This window comes from Nerophis lumbriciformis, linkage group LG09 (assembly GCF_033978685.3).
Source record: "Nerophis lumbriciformis linkage group LG09, RoL_Nlum_v2.1, whole genome shotgun sequence".
NCBI lineage: Eukaryota > Metazoa > Chordata > Actinopteri > Syngnathiformes > Syngnathidae > Nerophis > Nerophis lumbriciformis.
Genome location: NC_084556.2, coordinates 32,295,361 through 32,311,570, shown reverse-complemented (window position 1 = coordinate 32,311,570; position 16,210 = coordinate 32,295,361). Strand labels below are relative to the sequence as shown.

Here is a 16,210-nt window from a genome sequence, read left to right as displayed (position 1 = left end):
TCAACAACAACTCAGGTCATGTTTTGGAAGCCAAATTAGATTAAGGATGTGCAACGGGTGCAAAGGTAAGGGTGCGCTGAAACCGTGGGATGGAGTTTTAAACACACATTTTAGCAGCATGAATGTGTTTGGAACTGGAGTTTGACCTCTGATATAGAATGGTGAAAAGAAAAATATAGTTTAAAAAAACGTTAGTAAAAATGAGAAGAAACGTTTAAATCAAATGATTCCAAAATAACCCATAACTGAAGACAAACATCCTGATTCAACTACAGAAACCATAATAGGAAATACATGGACTGCAATTCTGAATCAGAACAACTCAAATGACTGATTGGTTAACATGTCGGCTGCATAGTCAGGAGATCGAGAGTTTGAATCTCCGTTTCCATCAAGCCAGCCAATTACTCCAGGAAGTTCCCATATTCACATTCTGATTAACAACCTCAGGACCTCGATGTTACATGTTGCTTTGTAGACTTTTTTTTTTTTTACACTATTTTACAGACTGTTGTAGAAAATGGATGGATGGATGGATAGATGATTAACTCAAACCACAGAATTGTTTCACCATGAAAGTTCCACTTGCCAAAAAGCTGAAGGTAATAAGTACTTGTAAGAAAAGAGGTGTAGGGGTTACTTACCCTCAAGTGACACGTTCTTGTAAGGGAAAATATATAGGAGTTCCCCTCAGGTGATATGTTCTTTTAAAGAAAAGAGATGTAGGGGTTCCCCCTCAGTTAATGTGTTCTTGTAAGGAAAGAGGTGTAAGGGTTCCCCTCGGGTGGTACGTTCTCATTCGGAAACAGGTGTGGGGATCCCCTCAGGTGATACGTTCTCGTAAGGAACGAGATGTAGGGGTTTCCCTTCATGAATCACATGAAAGCTTTGTCTGAAGCAAACAAATAATTTCAGCCGCGTTGTCTTTGCACGTATGAAAACTGTCACAAACATCTATCAAATTCATTCAGAAAGTTTCTTCTGTCTCTGAACAATCTTCTTTCTGGTTTCTGTAGTCTTTCACCAACATTTATGTACCGGCAGTCAAAGTAGGCAAGTTTATTTATAGAGCACAATTTGTACGCAAGGCAATTCAATGTGCTTTATAGATGTTAAGTTTTTAACTTACCGTAATTGTATTGAATATAAAAAGTGCAGATAATACTTTCAGTTGTCATATGCACAGCTAAAACAAGTGTTTTCAGCCTCATTCACCATGCACTGTGATGCATACAGCCTTTACTCTTAATGTAGACCTGCACTTGGACTAGTTGAACTTGAGTCTTAAATTATACCTGAATTAGCTCCAGTATCAATTCAAGAAAATAGATTGTTTAACTCAAGACAATAGATTGTTTAACTCAAGACTAGGACAACTCTGAGACTATTTATAACCATGTCCGGGAAAGCCATTTCAGCAAATCCTGGTTTACAATATGACTTAGTCTAGAACTAGGGCTTAAACTCTGTATGGAAACCAGGCCTTAGGTTCCATTCAATGCATTTGAGGATGTGTATCAAATCGGGCTGTCAAACGATTAAAATATTTAATCACAATTAATCGCATTTTGTTCTTAGTGAACTCAAAATTAATTGCAATTTATCACAGATAGATATGATTTTTCAACATTACTCATGTACCCTGGACAAGATTATTTTCAATGTTTTAATACCATAACTGGACAATTGGTATGCTTTAATGCAGGGGTCACCAACGCGGTGCCCGGGGGCACCAGGTAGCCCGTAAGGACCAGATGAGTAGCCCGCTGGCCTGTTCTAAAAATAGCTCAAATAGCAGCACTTACCAGTGAGCTGCCTCTATTTTTTAAATTGTATTTATTTACTAGCAAGCTGGTCTCGCTTTGCTCGACATTTTTAATTCTAAGAAAGACAAAACTCAAATAGAATTTGAAAATCCAAGAAAATATTTTAAAGACTTGGTCCTCACTAACTGACAAAGAAACAGATAACAGATTTGATGTCCAGTTCAAAGTATGACATGATTTATTTAAAAATTTGAGAGTTGACTTTTGTATTTTGCATGAGTTATTATTTGTACAAACATGGTGCAAAGTAATTCATGATTTGTTAAAAAATTTTAGTGGCTAGCTAGTTAAAATGGGATATTGTGATTTCACAAGACTGTCTTAGAAGTGATCATTTGAAAATGTTCAATTTGAAAAATGTGCACTTAGAGAAAATATAAAAATAAAGTGTTGCATATTGGTATTTATCTGTTTCTATATATATTTATTGTGAGAAATCATTAAGATGATCAGTGTTTCTACAAAGATAAATATCATTAATTATTAATAATAACATAACATAGATTTAAAGGTAAATTGAGCAAATTGGCTATTTCTGGCAATTTATTTAAGTGTGTATCAAACTGGTAGCCCTTCGCATTAATCAGTACCCAAGAAGTAGCTCTTGGTTTCAAAAAGGTTGGTGACTCCTGCTTTAATGAAATGTTTAAAAAAAAATATATATATATTTTTTTTAACAGCTTAACATAAAAAGGACAAACACGCTTTTAATGACAATAAAAATAAAGGATGCCTGCAGTGTGTTGTTGTATTGCCATATTTTGTATTTTGTAGGAATACAGAATTTGTATTCTTGCTGTAGGAGCATTGCATTCAGAGGAGGGGCTACACCATGTTTTGATACAAGTTTCACGCACGAATAACACAAAATGTGGATTGTTACGATCATGGTTGGGTTGTCAAAGATGTTTGGTAATGCAATCTGATATTTTTAACCGAATAAATGCTTCTGATATTCCGTATATTATGTGTGGTACAAGTTAATCAAAATTGTATTGCTGCATGACTAGGCTTGGGTCGATAACAAATTTTGTTTGACTATATACTGACCTACAAATTATTGCCGATAATCAATAATATTGCCCTTATTTTTGAGACCAAATTAACCACTGATGTAATGATAATACATAATAATGCGCTAATATAATATATAATAATGTATATCCTTTCAAATGCAATAAACTTGTATTTCTCATATTTTAACACCTTAATTGGAATGTAAACGTTTAAATCTCCAAGTTAAATAAAACACACAAATAATAATATTAGAGCTGTGAATCTTTGGGCACCACACGATTCTATTCGATTCTTTGGGGTAAAGAATCTATTCAAAATCGATTCAAAACAATTCTAGATTCAGAATTAATACTTTTACCGGTAATAACATTAACATTTTAATAACATTCGGTGCCAATTCAATGATTAATTACAATCCTTTGTAAAATAAACAGTTCTGATACATGTCTCTATTACTGAGAAGAAAACTGCTTTTAATAAAATGCTGTCCAAACAAAGTCAAATACAATTAAAAGCAACTAGAGAAGTATCCAACATGTCTCTTTTCTCAAGTAAATCAGCAGATATGTGCAATCTACATCAACAATATGGTTTGCCTGAGTGGCTAAACAGGACAGAATAAAATGAATCGTTACAAATAAGAATTGCGATTCATTTAACTTTTTTCTTTTTTGACACACCAATAAAATATACTTTGTTCGCAAATGTTTGCACTTGAATAAAAATCACCACCAAAAGCAATAAATTACGTTAAGGAGTGGGTTGGGTACACTCAAATATTCACAACCAAAACAATAAATAAAATAGCTAAATAAAGTATTGACAAAGTTGCACTTCAATATTGAACATGTAGGCAGAGGTAGACTTGTACATTATTTAACTGACAATCAAGTTAGGACCTTTGTAGAGAAAAGTGCAGTGTAACTATGTACACTACAGTATAAGCAGGTCATATGCAAAAAACAAAAAACACGTATCCTTCCTCCTTGTTAGTGTTTACTGACATTAAAGACAATATACACTTAATTGCATATGTATCACTATATTAATGATTACATGTGTTAGAATTCCACAGGGCACATGCATGTCCGTGCGCTTTAGGCACTGAAATATTCAGGAGGTTTCCTTGGCTCCTTGATAGTGTGTTCTGATTTTAGAAATAATGTACACTTCTCTCTCTCTGTGTGTGTGTGTGTGTGTGTGTGTGTGTGTGTGTGTGTGTGTGTGTGTGTGTGTGTGTGTGTGTGTGTGTGTGTGTGTGTGTGTGTGTGTGTGTGTGTGTGTGTGTGTGTGTGTGTGTGTGTGTGTGTGTGTGTGTGTGTGTGTGTGTGTGTGTGTGTGCGTGGACACAAAAATATGAAAAATTCTTATCTTGGTTATTGTGACCAAATTTATCATGGTTATCATTATCGCGGTATTTTTAATGTGCTCACATTTTTTTTAAAGTACTTATACTGAAATCTTTTAACCAGGTTTTTTTGGAAAAAAAAACCCCACAACACATTCAAAATTATTTCCTTTGAAGAAAAACGTTATTGTAGATACAAACACTGTTTCATGTATCTCAAGTAAAAAATGAAAGTGCACATGAAAACACAAGCATTATAAACAAAATAATAACATAAGTAAAAATAAATGTGGAAATTTTGCAAGATGGCACCTCATTGCTATAAGACGTAACTGCACTTTTTGTCCATATAAATAAACAGTGTTCATATATTAGATCTAGTTTTATACATAGGGCTGCACGATAATGGCCAAAATATTACTTAAGATTATTTTTATTTATATTGAAATCACGATTATTAATCAGGATTATTCATTATGTTAGGTAAGACAGTGTTGGGTTGGGGTGTGAACGTAATGTCTAATAAGGCTATAAATGTTATCCATATATTTAAAGGCAAATGTTTGTTTTTATGTTCATTAATAGTATCAACATGTCAGCCTTTTCACATTACATGATGCCCTTATCTTTGTTTATATTTTAATATAAGTATTTTTTTAAGTTATGTACATGTACCGTATTTTTCGGAGTATAAGTCGCACCGGAGTATAAGGCGCACCTGCCAAAAATGCATAATAAAGAAGGAAAAAAACATATATAAGTCGCACTGGAGCCCGGCCAAACTATGAAAAAAAACTGCGACTTATAGTCCGAAAAATACGGTATATGCTGTACAGATCCATTAAGAGTTGGAGCAGAAATATGTCATGTGGGAATTAACTATGCACAATAAAACATTAAAGGAGCCATATGTAGTAATGTGGCCAGTAATGGTACTGCAATCTCGGTCAAAATGCTGTAGTTCCCGCCCACTCTTCATGACGGAGGTTGCCAGATACGCAGCCGAATCCTAATCGAATCCTACTCCAAGGAACTTCGAATGGCAATTGACGCTGTAGGTTTCTCTTGTTTATGCTTCTTGCAAGATGGTTTACTAAGTACTTATGCCACATTTTACTAATGTCGATTAGCCAAATGTATTTGTAAAGTTACGCAACAATATTTTCTTCGGGAGTCGGGACAGATTGTTGGCATTACCCTGCTAAAATGTCTAATTTGACCGCACGGACCAGCATCTAAATAGATTATGTATAATCATCCATCCATCCATTTTCTACCGCTTGTCTCGTTCGGGGTCGCGGGGGTACTGGAGCCTATCTCAGCTGCATTCGGGCGGAAGGCGGGTACACCCTGGACAAGTCGCCATTAATATAATATATTATATATCGCATAGGCCTACTTTGTTGGCTCCGTTTACTCAGAGAGTCTTTATTGTCTTTAGTCCGCCATGATTATCAAGCCAAATGCGTTTCGTGATAGAGTGATTGGAGCACATACTTGTTTGTCACAAAAAACATTCATGAAGTTTGATTCTTTTATGAATTTATTATGGGTCTACTGAAAATGTGACCAAATCTGCTGGGTCAAAAGTATACATACAGCTACATACATTATCAATTTTGGTGATGTAGAAAAGTTACAATCAAATCAAATTAGCTTCATGGCATGGCCTCTTAACTTCATGTGAGTAATTATGATTGACGACACCTGTTGACTTCTCTGAGCCCATTTAAATAGGGCTCATGTGATGCAGTCATTAGACTCGATTACAAACGCGACACTGGGAAAGTCAAAGGAACTCGGCACAGATCTGAAAAATTAATAATTGACTTGAACAAGTCAGGAAAGTCACTTGGAGCCATTTCAAAGCAGCTTAAGGTCCCAAGAGCAACTGTGCAGACAATTGTTCGTAAGTATAAAGTGCATGGCACAGTTGTCACTGCCACGATCAGAAAGAAAACGCAAGCTATCACCTGCTGCTGAGAGAAAATTGGTCAGGAAGATCAAGAGTCAACCGAGAACCATCAAAAAGCAGGTCTGCAATGAATTGGAAGCTGCTGGAACACAGGTGTCAGTGTCCACAGGCAAGCGTGTTTTGCATCGCTATGGACTGGAGGCTATCATGCAAGAAGGAAGCCCTTGCTCCAGAAGCAACACCTTAAGGCTAGTCTAAAGTTTGCTGCTGATCACAAGGAAAAAGATAAGACCTTCTGGAGGAAAGTTCTGTGGTCAGATGAAACAAAAATTGAGCTGTTTGGCCACAATACCCAGCAATATGTTTGGAGGAGAAAAGGTGAGGCCTTTAATCCCAGGAACACCACACCTACCATCAAGCATGGTGGTGGTAGTATTATGCCCTGGGCCTGTTTTGCTGCCAATGGAACTGGTGCATTACGGAGCGTAAATGGGACAATGAAAAAGGAGGATTACCTCCAAATTCTTCAGGACAACCTAAAATCATCAGCCCGGAGGTTGGGCCTTGGGCGCAGTTGGGTGTTCCAACAGGACAATGACCCCAAACACAAGTCAAAAGTGAGAAAGGAATGGCTAAATCAGGATAGATTTAAGGTTTTAGAATGGCCTTCCCAAAGTCCTGACTTAAACCCCATTGAAAACATGTGGACAATGCTGAAGAAACAAGTCCATGTCAGAAAACCACCAAATTTAGCTGAACTTCACCAATTTTGTCAAGAGGAGTGGTCAAAAAGTCAACCAGAAGCTTGTGGATGGCTACCAAAAGCGCCTTATTGCAGTGAAAATTGCCAAGGGACATGTAAGCAAATATTAACATTGCTGTATGTATACTTTTGACCCAGCAGATTTGGTCACATTTTCAGTAGACTCATAATAAATTCATAAAAGAACCAAACTTCATGAATGTTTTTTGTGACAAACAAGTATGTGCTCCAATCACTCTATCACAAAAAAATAAGAGTTGTAGAAATGATCAGAAACTCAAGACAGCCATGACATTATGTTCTTTACAAGTGTATGTAAACTTTTGACCACGACTGTATATATATGTGTTTATGTATATGGCATTCTTTTTTGAAAAAATGTAATCCAAGTTTGTAAAATATGTCTGCAGGGACACAACCATGAAGTTAGTAGTTCATCTGGGGGGAGCATGAGTCACAGTGCACCGCCATCTCATATATGCCAAACCAAAGATCTAAATTCCTCCTTATGCTGCGACAAGACCGAAGATGGGTTTGCACTAAAGTTACAATCGAAGATACATCAGCGGAATCTCAGCCTTGATTCAAAACTCCCAGAGCCCAACATGAGTTTAATGGACCTCCTGGTGAGTGAGATTTACAATGCTCTATTAGACCTTCCGAAAAGTTGTGTATATACTCAGCTTGCATTCTTCTTGCAGGACGATTCTGAAGTGATGTCAGATGAAGAGGATGGTCTCACCCAGGATGAAATTCAGACATTTTTAGAAAGACATCAGTTGTTCTGCAGCAACCGTCATAAGTATCGACAGCTATTGAAAGAGAAATTCACCAACTACTGCTGTGGAACTACAAGGAATTCGGTCCGCGGCAAACCAAATAAGTATACTCATGACATATCAAGGGAAAATCTCCCTCATGACCACTGCTGACACATATACTAAATGTTCTCATCTTTGGCGTTTGATTCTCTTTTTTTTTTTTGATCAAATGTGATTTGCCTCAGGTTTTCACTTATAAGATCAGACTCTAATTTCCAACTTTATCGGTGGTGATTCTCATTGCCGAGCATTGTAACTTAGTGGTAATAAGGTGGTATCACACATCAAACTTTGCAATCTGTGACTTGTGGGTCATGTGTTAGTCTTACAGGAGAGGGTTTTATTGTCTTCTGTTATGTTTTATGGTGATAGGCTGTTCTCATTCTAAGTGGGCTTTACAAAGAGATTAACATCCAGTTACAATGAGGATTGTGGTGTGACAAGAGCAGAATGTGAAAATGTACTTAATAAAAAATATTTATTAATCTGCATCAATTTGTTGTCCCTTTTTTGCTTTTATTATTGGTTCCAATTAAACTTATAAATTAAGGGTTTAATGTTCTCGGCCTGAGTGCTTTAATGTTCACTGTCCCTTTAGAATAACACTATAAATTACATGAAATTTGTTGAATTTGAAATGACACACTAGGGGGAAAAAAAACATACGTGCCTGGAATTTTGAAGTGAATGAGAGGTCCGAAGTTTAAATATAGCAAGGTGGTTTGACGTTTTTTTCAGCAAAGTCCGCAAACTGAAAAATCATAGGATACAGGAACCTTTAAACAGGCTTCAATAAATTCAATGAAGATATAAAAAATTGCATTTATTTAAACAAAGTATTACTCTGATACCTCAACTTAAGAGTGTTTCAGACTGTCTCTCGACTAATTGTTACGCATTAAGTTGCAAGCAAAAAATTTAGTTACCAGCATACATTTGTTGGTGTAGCAAATGTCACAGGGAACCCTGTAATATTCGGCCAAAACAACCGGTCTTACTCGCCAACATTAGCTTACAGGAAGAGATCGACATACGTAACTTTGTTTTCCAAGCATGGGAAGGAAAACTGATTGTGAAGAACAGTGCTCAGAAAAAGAAGTGGATGCTACACATTAAAATTAAAGACAAAAATTGTCAAAAACATGAATTGGCGAAGCAATTCGAGCGTATCACTTCTTGTCTGCACCATATTGAAGCAGAATGAGTCGATGACGCCAGTCAAGAATTTTAAAATTATAGTTAAAAGGTGGACATTTATCTTTGAAAATATGGAAAAGCTGCTGAAGGTGTGTTTGACGGAGAAGCATCTGTAAGGAGGACCGTACAAGGTAAGGTAAATGTTGTATATTATTACATTACTTTATAAAAAATCTGTAGTTGTTAGTAGTATATTAAATTGTATTGTTTTTATGCAATAATTATCGTCTAAAAGTTAGTTTTTATTTTTAAAATCAATCAATCAAACAAACTATTTGTAAAGCCCATCACAATAGCTGTAGCTGAACCAAAGCGCTGGACAACAGTGCAAGAAAGACGGTGTAACGCATACCGGTACATGCCAACCTTGAGACCTCCGATTTCGGGAGGTGGGGGCTGGGGGTGGGACAGGGCGTGGTAGGGGGCGTGGTTAAGAGGGGAGGAGTATATTGACAGCTAGAATTCACCAAGTCAAGTATTTCATATATATATATATATATATATATATATATATATATATATATAGCTACATCCTGAAAATATGCAAACAAAACTGTGTTTAGATAATTGATACTTCAAACTTGCATAAATAAATCTTAAGGAATATAACATAACTTGGCTTCTGAGAGCTTCAAAATGTAATGAAAAAATGCTAAAGTTGTTGATAAACAAGCAATTATTTTAATAATTAAATATGGTCATTTTAAATGAATTATGATAATTTAAAATTAATTATTTCAGATATGTTTATTTTAATTAATTTAATAATTTAATTTTAATTCTAATGCCTGGATGTAATAAGGAGTCAGAAAAAATACAAATAGAAATACAATTAATTTTGATGTTTTTAGCAAAATAGCTGAGATAGGCTCCAGCGCCCCCCGCGACCCCAAAGGGAATAAGCGGTAGAAAATGGATGGATGGATTTATTTTTAGGTAAGATAAACATAATAATACAATTTATCTCTCGTCTTGATGATTTATTTCTTGTCACCCTGTTGTCCTCCCGTTGTGAAAAGAGGCTGTCCTCACTCAGGTGCATGGAGGCCGGAGCTGGAGGCCACGCCCCCTCCAGCTCCGGCTGAAAATCGGGAGATTTTCGGGAGAGGTTGGCAAGTATGGTGTAACGCGAGCACATGATAAATAAATGGGTTGTACTTGTATAGCGCTTTTCTACCTTCAAGGTACTCAAAGCGCTTTGACACTACTTCCACATTCCCATTCACACACACACATTCACACACTAATGGAGGGAGCTGCCATGCAAGGCGCTAACCAGCACCCATCAGGAGCAAGGGTGAAGTGTCTTGCTCAGGACACAACGGACATGACGAGGTTGGTACTAGGTGGGGATTGAACCAGGGACCCTTGGGTTGCGCACGGCCACTCTCCCACTGCGCCACGCCGTCCCTCAAATGAAGTTAGAATTAATTCAAAAGTGTCACCATTATCTTAAGGAGCAAATGGTAAATGGGTCATACTTGTTTAGCGTTTTTCTACCTTCAAGGTACTCAAAGCGCTTTGACACGATTTCAACATTCACACACAAATTCACACACTGATGGTGGGAGTTGCCATGCAAGGCCCTAACCACGACCCATCAGGAGCAAGGGTGAAGTGTCTTGCTCAAGGACACAAAGGACGTGGCTAGGACGACGGAAACCGGGGATCGTACCAGGAACCCTTAGGTAGCTGGCATGGCCACTCTACCGGCCCTTGCTCCTGATGGGTCCTGGTTAGTGCCTTGCATGGCAGCTCCCGCCAGCAGTGTGTGTGAATATGTGTGTGAATGTGGAAATAGTGTCAAAGCGCTTTGAGTTCCTTAAAAAGGTAGAAAAGCGCTATACAAGTACGACCCATTTACCGTTTACCGACTGAGCCATGCCGTCCCCATTGTCTGTTAGTTTCCACCACAAGCATTAGTGCTTTCAAAAAGTATTTTGAGTTAAAAAGTTCTCTCACATAACCAATTCATCTCAATCAAGGTACTACTGTAATACAGTATTAATGTTATTAGCATTAGTAGTTGAACTTTTTTAATGTTATTTATGCCTTTGTGTGCTTTTTTTAAATATCTGTTTTCATTGTTTTTACTTTCTACCACTAGTATATCTGAAAATCACTCTAATATTTTTAAGTGCAATGACAATAAAGCTATTATATTCTATTCCATATATATTTTATTTTACATCAGATTACCCACACTTTTGAATTTGGATTATGATTAAACTCAGGTTATTACTTGCTTACATAAGTTAAATTAACTTTAAAAAATACCCCAATATTTAGACACAATTACATTTTTATTATTATAATGTCATCCAGGAACATTTTTAAAATGTTTTACTTGAATGCACATCGTTTATTTGCAAGTCCATCAACCTGGGCCGCCAGTCAGGCAAGCATCCGCAATTAAGGTAAAGGAGAATGTACGATCAGAATAAATTGTAAATATATGATTAACGTGATCATTTATTTTTGATTAAGTACATGAGGTAACACCTGACTTTTGACCGCCCAAATAGAAATATATAATTTTACTCTACTGTATCTATGTTGACTGTATTTTTAGAACATACCCAGGTCCACTTTACATAGTTTAATCCAATAATTGTATTTCTTACTAATTTAGTTTTTTACCCATAAGTGCGTATGATAATGTCACGAATCTAAAGGTTTGTTTTTCCCTTTTCAAAAGATGTGTTACATGTTAACATTTTACTTTATCAGTCTCACTAGCATTAGTAATTACATTTTTTCTCACTGTATCGCACTTTTCGTGCTTTATTTTCACAATGTACAATTTTATGGATAACTTGATTTGAATTCACAAGATTTTTATTTTTGTTTTAACAAAAAAAGTTTGTAATGTATGATATAGTTGTTTCATTATTAGGAAAAACAAAACTAATAGGTTTTTTTTTAATTATTACAGATTAGAACTACTTTCCAACCTAAATTCATACAATTCTAACATTCAATCAATCAATCAATGTTTATTTATATAGCTCTAAATCACAAGTGTCTCAAAGGGCTGCACAAGCCACAACGACATCCTCGGTACAGAGCCCACATAAGGGCAAGGAAAAACTCACCCCAGTGGGACGTCGATGTGAATGACTATGAGAAACCTTGGAGAGGACCGCATATGTGGGTAACCCCACCCCCCTCTACATTCAACATTATTATTACAGATTCATACATAAGCCAAGCCGATATTTAAGTTGTATTTTTTAGAATTAAAAAAATATATATATTTGTTACATTATTAAATAATATTGAATAAAATATATGCAATTGTCTGCAGTACATTTATTAAAAATATTTTCTTGTCAAACAAAAAGAAGGTTCTGGGTTCAATCCTGGGCTCGGGATCTTTCTGTGTGGAGTTAGCATGTTCTCCCCGTGACTGCGTGGGTTCCCTCCGGGTACTCCGGCTTCCTCTCACCTCCAAAGACATGCACCTGGGGATAGGTTGATTGGCAACACTAAATTGGCCCTAGTGTGTGAATGTGAGTGTGAATGTTGTCTGTCTATCTGTGTTGGCCCTGTGATGAGGTGGCGACTTGTCCAGGGTGTACCCCGCCTTCCGCCCGAATGCAGCTAAGATAGGCTCCATCACCCCCCGCGACCTCGAAAGGGACAAGCGGTAGGAAATGGATGGATGGAAAACAAGTTTGTAATGTATGATATATTTGTTTCATTATTAGGAAAAACAAAACTTATAGTTTTTTTTATTTTTTATTATTACAGATTAGAATTACTTCCCAACCTAAATTCATACAATTCTAACCAAACTTATAATTATTCCCTTCGAGGTCGCGGGGGGCGCTGGAGCCTATCTCAGCTACAATCGGGCGGAAGGCGGGGTACACCCTGGACAAATCGCCACCTCATCGCAGGGCCAACACAGATAGACAGACAACATTCACACTCACATTCACACACTAGGGCCAATTTAGTGTTGCCAATCAACCTATCCCCAGGTGCATGTCTTTGGAGGTGGGAGGAAGACGGAGTACCCGGAGGGAACCCACGCAGTCACGGGCAGAACATACAAACTCCAGACAGAAAGATCCCGAGGCTGGGATTGAACTCACTGTATTGTGAGGCAGACGCACTAACCCCTCTTCCACCATGCTGCCCTATTATTAACATGAATCTGTAATAATAATGTTGTTCATGTTATTATTAACATGAACAACATTATTATTACAGATTCATTCATAAGTCAAGCAGATATTTCGATGATTCGGTGACCATGGATGATGCTCTAGCTGTCCAAAGTCGGGACTCGGGGTGGACCACTCATCTGTTGGGGACATCTCTGCGATGCTGACCTGTCTCCGCTCAAGATGATCTCCTGCTGGCCCCACTATGGACTGGACTCTCACTATTATGTTAGATCCACTATGGACTAGACTCTCACTATTATGTTAGATCCACTATGGACTGGACTCTCACTATTATGTTAGATCCACTATGGACTGAACTCTCACTATTATGTTAGACCCACTATGGATTGGACTCTCACTATTATGTTAGATCCACTATGGATTGGACTCTCACTATTATGTTAGATCCACTATGGACTGGACTCTCACAATATTATGCTAGATCCACTCGACATCCATTGCACCGGTCGTCTGGGGGAGCGGGGGTCCCCCACATCTGCGGTCCCCTCCAAGGTTTCTCATTGTCATCCCATTGGGTTGAGTTTTTTTTGCCCTGATGTGGGATCTGAGCCGAGGATGTCGTTGTGGCTTTTGCAGCCCTTTGAAACACTCATGATTTAGGGCTATATAAGTAAACATTGATTGATTGATTGATATTTGAGTTGTATTTTTTAGAAAAAATAATAATAATATTTGTTACATTATTAAATAATATTGAATAAAATACATGCGATTGCCTGCAGTACATCAGAATTTTTCTGTCAAAACAGAAAGGATTAATACATTTAGTAAGAAAAGATAAAGTACTTTATTGACGCATATAAAATGACGTGGCGGGTCAGATCCGGCCCACGGGCCTTGGGTTTGATACTATCCATCCATTTCCTACCGCTTGTCTCTCTCAGGGTCGCGAGGGCGGGGGATGCTGGGAAAAGAAAATCAATTGCAGTGTTTGTTGTCTACCAGTAAGCGGCAGACGTCAACCAGACATCAACAGCACTATGAGCACAAGGAGATGTGAAAAAGCAAGTGGGCGGCGTCGTGAAACACTCATTTAACACCGCCAGGACTCGTGTCATCCAGACGGGCGCGTGGATCTGCTTTACGCACCATCGGATGCTGCGCACTAAACATCGAAGCGTCCTGCACATCGAGGACAGTGTGAATCGTAACTGTCACCGGTTCACGCCTACCGGAACCAAGCCGACCGAAGTTGAAGAATCGACGGCTTAAGTGTACTTAAGTGCGCCGGCGAGGACTCTGCGTTGCTGGCGATGGAGCGGTGGAAAGGCAGAGTGGCCCTGGTGACCGGAGCCTCGGTGGGCATTGGAGCGGCTGTGGCCCGGGCGCTGGTCCAACAAGGCATGCGGGTGGTCGGCTGCGCCAGGAATGTCGACAAAATAGAGGTATTGAATATAATCTCATCAAATATTAAGCCTGACGCGGGAGAAGCTAGTATATAGTGCCAATACTGTACCTGTTAGCTAACGCACGTACACCGCTAACGCTAGCTTTACAACTTCAGCTAACGTTAGGTAACAAAACCACATTTTCATCGTAAAACAAACGTTTTGTACAGCAAATAATGTACTTGCTTTCACCTTTAATTAATAAGTGCACTCATTACAGGCGCCGTCATTAAATATAATGACAGATAGATCGGGACACACATTTCCAATTCATTGTTTACCAATGACTTGCTTTTACAACTACACACAGGAAACAATACATCAACAACATTAAATGTAACAAATTATTTCATTATTCATTTTAACAGCAGAAGCGTGCATGCTAATTTCAACAATATTAACCAGTGTATTTCATTCATTGGTCACTATCATGCCTAATTTATTTTGTCTGTCTGTCTAATGGTTGCTCCAGTATTGAAGTACCGTATTTTCCGCATTATAAGGCGCACCTTCAATGAATGGCATATTTCAAAACTTTGTTCATATATAAGGCGCACCGGATTATAAGGCGTACCTATGTCAACAAAACAGTCAGATAGGTCAGTCAAACTTTATTAATAGATTACAAACCAGCGTTCACTCCCAAAATGCAGCTGATTTACTCGTGTTACGTAAATCAAACGTTAGTGCAATCACAATATAGTAACACTCGAAATAGTGCAGAGCAATAACAATATATCGATAACTCAACGTTGCTCAAACGTTAATGTCACACAACACAACACACAAAATAAACATGTAAAGCTCATTTTATGAAATTATTCCTCATCCACGAATCCCTCAAATTCTTCTTCTTCAGTGTCCGAATTAAACAGTTGGGCGAATACGGCATCCAAAATGGCCTGCTCCGTCTCGTCGAAGTTGTCATTAACTGCTGTTGTCCAGCAGTTCAGTGACAATTCCTGCCTTCCTGAAAGCTCGGATCACATTTGAGACTGATATATCCGCCCAGGCATTTACGATTCACTGGCAGATAGTGGCGTATGTCGTCCGGCGCTATCTCCGTCTTGGTGAACGTGTGTTCTCCTTCTGTCATCCACTGTTCCCACGCAGTTAGCAGTCTAGCTTCGAATGCCCTGTTGACACCAATATCTAGCGGCTGGAGTTCTTTTGTCAATCCACCCGGAATGACGGCGTGTATTGAATTAAGCGCGTAAGCGTGTCTCTTAATGTGATGTTATGAGCTAGGCTAGGGAACATAACAACTACACTACCCAGCATGCAACGGGAGTGACGAGCATGCGCGGTAGCCCTGAGAAGCGTTGTTGTATGTCGCCAAGACTCGCCATGCCGGCAGTTAGAATGTGGTTATGAGCACGCTGTGAGTAAACGTTGAGAACTCAGCCAACACGCTTCGTCTGCATTATTTATAATTAGACAGACAACACACTTAATAGGAGCCATTTTGGGGTCTTTACATAAACACACAAATGGAAATGAAACGTCATATATCCCAGCATGCACCGCGCGCTTCTTCTACTGGGCGGCTGCTTACCGTAGAAGAAGAAGTTCTTCTTCTACGGGGGAAAATGAAGTTGGCGGCTGCTTACAGTAGAAGAAGAAGCGCTTCTTCTTCTACGGGGGAAAAAAGATGGCGGCTGTTTACCGTAGTTGCGAGACCTAAACTTTATGAAAATGAAGTTTGTTGTGGCTCAATATTTGTCCATATATAAGGTGCA

The 16,210-nt window shown here is 38.2% G+C and overlaps 2 protein-coding genes across 3 annotated transcripts in view; both read left to right on the top strand.

Moving 5' to 3' along the window:
* ggnbp2 (gametogenetin binding protein 2) overlaps nt 1-8,181 on the top strand; it is a 36,776-nt gene extending 28,595 nt beyond the window's left edge. For both annotated transcript variants that reach the window (XM_061963300.1, XM_061963299.1), the window contains exons 13-14: nt 7,280-7,495; nt 7,571-8,181. In XM_061963300.1, the coding sequence (XP_061819284.1) occupies nt 7,280-7,495; nt 7,571-7,801 (447 nt within the window). In that variant the 3' untranslated portion in view covers nt 7,802-8,181. The remainder of the gene's footprint in view (nt 1-7,279; nt 7,496-7,570) is intronic.
* Nucleotides 8,182-14,037: 5,856 nt separating this feature from the next.
* The window catches only part of dhrs11a (dehydrogenase/reductase 11a), a 78,860-nt gene continuing 76,687 nt past the window's right edge, over nt 14,038-16,210 (top strand). Inside the window, exon 1 of the mRNA XM_061961936.2 lies at nt 14,038-14,468. Within this exon, the coding sequence (XP_061817920.1) occupies nt 14,337-14,468 (132 nt within the window). The 5' untranslated portion in view covers nt 14,038-14,336. The remainder of the gene's footprint in view (nt 14,469-16,210) is intronic.